This window comes from Leptodactylus fuscus, chromosome 11 (genome assembly GCF_031893055.1).
Source record: "Leptodactylus fuscus isolate aLepFus1 chromosome 11, aLepFus1.hap2, whole genome shotgun sequence".
NCBI classification, from domain to species: domain Eukaryota; kingdom Metazoa; phylum Chordata; class Amphibia; order Anura; family Leptodactylidae; genus Leptodactylus; species Leptodactylus fuscus.
The window spans coordinates 76,202,245-76,208,371 of record NC_134275.1 but is presented as its reverse complement, the minus strand read 5'-3'; the positions used below and the strand labels follow the sequence as shown (position 1 = coordinate 76,208,371).

Below are 6,127 nucleotides of genomic sequence, written 5' to 3'. Positions count from 1 at the left end.
CACCCCGTTTCCCCTGCGCTCATTGTATTGCATGTCTGTTGTTTCTCTTTGGTTTTCTATATAGCCCCATTTATTACATGGACTAATAGGCCTCGGCCGCAGAGCTTACATTCCATGCAATAGGCTAGCAGGCACGGTTTGGTAGGTGCAGGGTTAATGTGGTGTTCTTTTCAGGGCGAGTGACCCCCAATGACAAGCTATTGCATCTTTAGTAGTCTTCTCTACCATTGTTTGATCACAGCTCGGGTTGTATTATCACTAAGAGCAGCAATGTCAGGTCTGCGGAGAGTAGCGGCGACCCCCGAATACAAGACTAGACCAAATATACACTCATTCACATCCAGTGTGACCCCTAAGAAGGTTGTACCCTGCAAATCTGGGTGTCTTCTAGTGCACCATTATTGGGTTACAGCTCAGGTCCTCCAATACAAGTCTGATGGACAAGTCTGACACTGTTCACACTCCTCACCCCGGGACCTTATTCACAGTGTCACTTGGCACAGGCCTATGGTTATACAGCTAGGTTGTGGTGCGGGAGCAGCAGGACACGTGGCATGGTCACCAACTATAAATACTAACCCTACCCATTACAGGACTGGATCACCCGTATCTGGTAACACATGGTGCACCTCTCAGGGACCTGCTTGGGGCACATTATAATGGGGACACCCCCTTCCCCCATATGGCTATGGTGCTCTGACAATAAGGGGGCACCATAGTACACAATGTTATGGGATTGCGTGAAAGCTAATGGCAGTATTTAAAGGGGCTCCAGTTTTCAAAGAACATGGCTGACTGCTCCAGCACCACACTTGTGCACAGGCTGCGCCTGGGATTGGTCATCTGGGTACTTTCATGACCATTTAGGCTTTTGGAGTTGACCCTGAGATGGTTCGCACTTTATAAGCTTGTAATCCACTGGGGTCTTGTTTACCAGTATAGTATGGCGAGGCGAAGAGATGCGGAGCCGTACACGATGAGGTAGAGAGTTGCACTTGAATTTGCAAATATTTCACCCGTTTTATGTGTTTCTCTCTTGTGGTAGGATTGCAAAAACTAAACCGGATCCAGACACCCAGAGACGCAACTATAACCCCCAGAGTATTGAGCATCATGGACCACGGAATCCCTTGGGATCTAGTAAATCAAGGCTTGTTCCCCACTGTCGACTATTTAGGGTCCCCTAGGATAAGGCAACATGAGATCAGGCATGTTGGATTTCAATATGTCTGATTCTTCTCTCCCACATCTGGTGTCAGTCTTTCTACTCCAATACACATGAGATAGTCGGCCAGTACCACTGACATTGGTAGTTCCACTGACCTATGGCCACCTTCATTCATCAAGGTATGTACCACAGGGGAACCCTTGTGGCTACAATAGAGGCCATGGAGAAGGAAGGCCCTGCCCATCTTCATAGTCACACCAATCTCCATGACTTACGTAAATATGTACAGGACTCACCTTCTCCATAGACACCTGGAAGCAAACAAGGGAGGGTCAAATCAAAGTACGTGGACTTCAAGTACCATGCCCATGAACCAGGAGGGGGCTCCTGCCCAAAATACCCTAACTGGTATGGAACAAGCCAATTTTTGAACAATAGCTCATGGTGGTGCTAGCAGCGAGTTACACAAAAGGCTTCCACAAAAGCCAAGTCTTTGAAGGCACCAGTTCTTCACGCTCCACGTGGAGGATCCAAAGTCTATCACCTGTACTGAGATTTAGATGCTAAACAGATCCATAAAAATAATTTAGAACTGTAATTTTTCATTAATGCTGGCCTCATTAGGCTCTCGGCATGTCGTGGCTCATACGTGGCACTGTGCCTCTTACAGTAATGTCCCCATGAGGCGTCAGTCAATGGGATACGCTGGAATGTCTGAAACGTTACACATCATAGTTTACTAATTATAGGCTTCAGAAATGACAGTCAACAGTGCAAGAACGAAGAGATTATCTCCGGTGATACATCAACAGACCTGAGGTGTAAGGAAGACTCCACAAAAACATGGATGTCCAGCGAGCCTTCACCAAAAAGGTGGAATCCTCAAATATTGAGAAGACCATGAAGGGCGGAGGTTTTGTTCTTCGAGGCAAGAAATTGTATCCCTGATCAACACGAAATGTATTCACTGGTGAAGGCTTGAAGCTTCTGATAGATCATCGTATTGTACTATGGTGTGATGCTCCTTGGGATATTTGGAGTATGGGTTGCTTTGTAGCCACCAGGCCCAGAAGACATCCTTGCAGATTTATTGTATTGCCAAGTAGGTAGGCTTGGTAGAAAATGTAGACTCCAGCCAAGATCAGGGCCAAAATGACAATAATTGAAGCATAGAAGATAAAGTCACCCATGAGTAAAGGCTCCAGGATTGCAGTAGATCAGCTGGTACTTGCTATAGTCTGCCGCTTGTGGTATTTGTGGGGTAGGTCTCATTGAAGCCAGGTGCAGAAGGACCCCCTAAAGTATTATTTAAACGCCAAGGCAGTAGGTAGAAAATGTAGACTCCAGCCAGGATGAGGGCCACCGTAAGGGCCAAAATTAAAACGATTGAGCCATAGAAGACGCAGCCTCCTGACCTCATGAGCTGACACAGTCTTCGTGGAGAATGAGGGTCTGGAGGTGGACGGCCAAGGTCCACACTGAGACTGACAGAGCTAACATTCAGGCTGTTATGTTGTGGCACATACAAGCGCCCCTTTTTTCGGCTAAATCTCAAGGAAGGTGCTGGGCATGTTGGTGAGCTGTCAAGTCTTCTTAGTAAGTCTTTGTCGGTAGACAGTGCAGGAGGACCCTTCTTTGCTGGAACTGCTGTTGGCACTCGACATACTGGGCAAGGAAGAGATTCTGGCTCTGTCGAGCCCACCGTGATTCTGGACAGACATTCCAGGCAGAAGACATGGCCGCAGGAGAGAACCTTGGGAAGATGGAAGAGAGTGTCATAGGACGTGAAGCAGATCACACATTCGGAGATTCCATCATCATCAATGGTAGAGACTTGGGTTTCGTTCTCCATGGTAAGGTGTAATCTTCAAGTATCTGTAGAGACATCAAATCCAAGAATCACTTAGGTGGAGAATTGAATCTCCATGAGACCCTTTCCCCAGATCAGAAGGAAGAACAGAGCAGACGACCTCCCCTCCAAAGAGCTAACATGCACATTAAGGGAAACTGGATAAAGAGGTCAATGGGGGTAACACCATCTTAAAGTAGACATGCCAGCTTAATAGACTGTCCTATATCAGGACAACGTGACATCTACAGGCCCTAATACTAGAAGCCAAGAAGACATGCTCATATATATATATTCACTGGAACATCGTCTGAGTCCTGCTGTATTCACGAGCAGATTGTTCATCCATCTCCTGTCCTAGCTCTTGTAAACCCTGTATTGTTAATCTTTCTCTATGTGTATCAGTTATATCTGGCATTGTCACTCACCTATGGATAGTTAATCTATTGTCCACATTGTCAATAAGATCTTGTTGATTTTACTGTAACAGCGCCACCCTTGTATAGAGGCCGTGTCAGGTATTGCAGCTCAGGTCTATTCAATTGCATGTTATGAACAAATATCTAAATAGTCTGCCCAATCCTTACCTCCAGGGTCTAACAAAAGGTGAGCAGTGAATATTACCACTGACAAACCCCTGGCCTCTAGTCTGAAGAGCTGACATTCCAATCTGAATATTAATATACGCCATTCGCAGTACTGGTATATTCCTGTATGGTAGAAGGGCTACTATTACACCTCAAATATCACTACCCCTGAGGGAACGGCGCTGTAGTAAGGTCTGCGGTTGTCAGAGCATGCTGGGAGTTGTAGTTTTGTGACAGCCAGAGAGCCAGAGGTCGGTGAACACCATTTTTGAAGGTTTGTCATCTTTATTGAATCTTTTCTGCTTCCTCTGAATCAAAGAAATGACTATATAGATTTCATAGATATGTGTGTATAAGTATGTATGTATGTATGTGTGTGTAGGTATAGGTACGTATAGGTATGTATGTATGTATAGGTACGTATAGGTATGTATTTATAGGTATGTATGTATGCATTTATTTATTTATAGGTATGTATATATAGGGATGTATCAGTATGTCTGTATAGGTATGTATATATAGGGATGTATGTGTGTAGCAGAGCCGATATTATCATCTCATTCTCTGGGGCTGCACAGTTATGGTATCTTAATAAATTTACCAACCAAAAGACAATCTCAGCTCTGCTATGTGTGTATGGATGCTAGACCTCGGTTTATCTACATATTAGATCATATTTGCATTCTGTATGCAAAGGATTTCTGTGTCTATAGGTAACGCAAAATGGGTGGGTGCAGCTAATGTATGACTAAGGAATAAGATAGAAAAGAAGTAGAAGAAATCATACAAATAATATAAAAAAACAACATAATAATAAACATAATAATAATAATAATAACAATAATAATAATAGTAACAATAATAACGATGATATTAACAATAATAAATAATAATAGTAATAAACATAATAATAGTAATAAACATAATAATAGTAATAATAATGATAATAATAATAATAATAATCAGGAGTGAAAGATAAAGCCTAATAGTAACAATAACAACGATGATAATAATAATAAATAATAAAGCCTAATAGTAACAATAATATTAATTGTTTATAAAATAATAAAATATAATAAATAATAGAGAAATAATGAAGCAAAAAAAAGTAACAAATAGAATGTAATGAATCTGATGCTACACCCTGGAGAGCGGGCGCTCACCCTGCACATGAAGGAGGGTTGTGGGCAGCCGGGAGGTGCCAGCTGTCGGCCACACGTGTCCTTGCCCTGTAGCAGCGTGTGCCTGGCAGGATGTCTCTATTTGCGCGGTGGATGTTGGTACCAGCGACTCCGGGCTCTCTCTTATCTGCCGGCTCCGCTCTCCCTCTGCACTCTCTTTTAGTATAGTAATCTCTCACCTTTTGCACGTTGCATTATATTTGGCCGTATTTTCGTCCCGCTCTGGCTCTCCTCGTCCCGCAGAGCGTTCCTTCCTTATGATCATCTGTTAGTTTGCGGACAGTTTTTCAGGCTGTCTAATCTGGCCCAGTGCAGCTGAGGGAATCTCGCCCAACCTGTCTGTCTGGAAGTCTCACCTAGTGCAGGTGCCGTCCTTTTCCGCGTTCACTCCCTCTCTCGGCTGCTGAATTGATAAGGGACTTGTCACCTATAGCAATTGTCCCAGTGACGCACGCAGGTAGTAAGTGGCCCAGAACAGGACCTCCCCTAGAGGGGTGTCAGGACCCGATGTCTGGGCCTCCCAAATAAACGAGGGGTGGTAAACAATGCAGAAAGCTGCGGCACTTACCTTATATTTGGTATTCACATAATGTTCAGTACAGGTCACGTCCTATGCAGCAAACAACATGTGGAACCAGAAGTCCCAGGATGTCTTAAAGGCACAGGTTCCTATTTCATCCACTCATTCATCTTCCATTTCAAACGTTGGTGCAATATGACACGACTATACTGTAGAGTTTGTCACAGCTGAGGGTTTGTGACACTTATATCCAGCGTAGACAAACCCTTCCAGGCTGATTGAAGTCAGGGGCCAACCGAGGGGAACCCCACTAATACCCCCTACTAGGGAGAGAGGGCAGTGAGAGCCTGGTGACAAGACCACCACCACCAGGGGGCTCCATCTTGTTCTTTTTGCTGCCAACCCCTCACAGGAGGTGATACCCCTCCGAATAGTCTCAGACGTAGCAGGACAGTCCTGGATTTTGGGTTCTGTCCCCAGCCCCCAGCTGTTCCAGATATGTCCTGGCTTCAACAATACCTGTGTCCTCAACAGACTATATGGTGCGGGGGCCACAAGGGAGACCATTATGTTGTCTGGGAGCCACAAAGGGGACATTATACTGTGTGGTCTAGAAGGGGGACAATATACTGTGCGGTCTAGAAGGGGGACATTATACTGTGCGGTCTAGAAGGGGGACATTATATTGTGGGGTCTAGAAGGGGGACATTATATTGTGGGGTCTAGAAGGGGGACATTATATTGTGGGGTCTAGAAGGGGGGCATTATATTGTGGGGTCTAGAAGGGGGGCATTATATTGTGGGGTCTAGAAGGGGGACATT

The 6,127-nt window shown here is 44.8% G+C and overlaps 1 protein-coding gene across 1 annotated transcript; it reads right to left on the bottom strand.

Moving 5' to 3' along the window:
- Nucleotides 1–2,388: 2,388 nt before the first annotated feature.
- RNF225 (ring finger protein 225) lies at nucleotides 2,389–5,152 on the bottom strand. The gene is made up of 2 exons (XM_075259098.1): nucleotides 4,965–5,152; nucleotides 2,389–3,043 (listed from the first exon to the last, which is right to left on the bottom strand). Exon 2 carries the CDS (start codon nucleotides 3,018–3,020, stop codon nucleotides 2,400–2,402), a length of 621 nt encoding a protein of 206 aa, XP_075115199.1. The 5' UTR covers nucleotides 3,021–3,043; nucleotides 4,965–5,152; the 3' UTR covers nucleotides 2,389–2,399.
- Nucleotides 5,153–6,127: the final 975 nt, after the last annotated feature.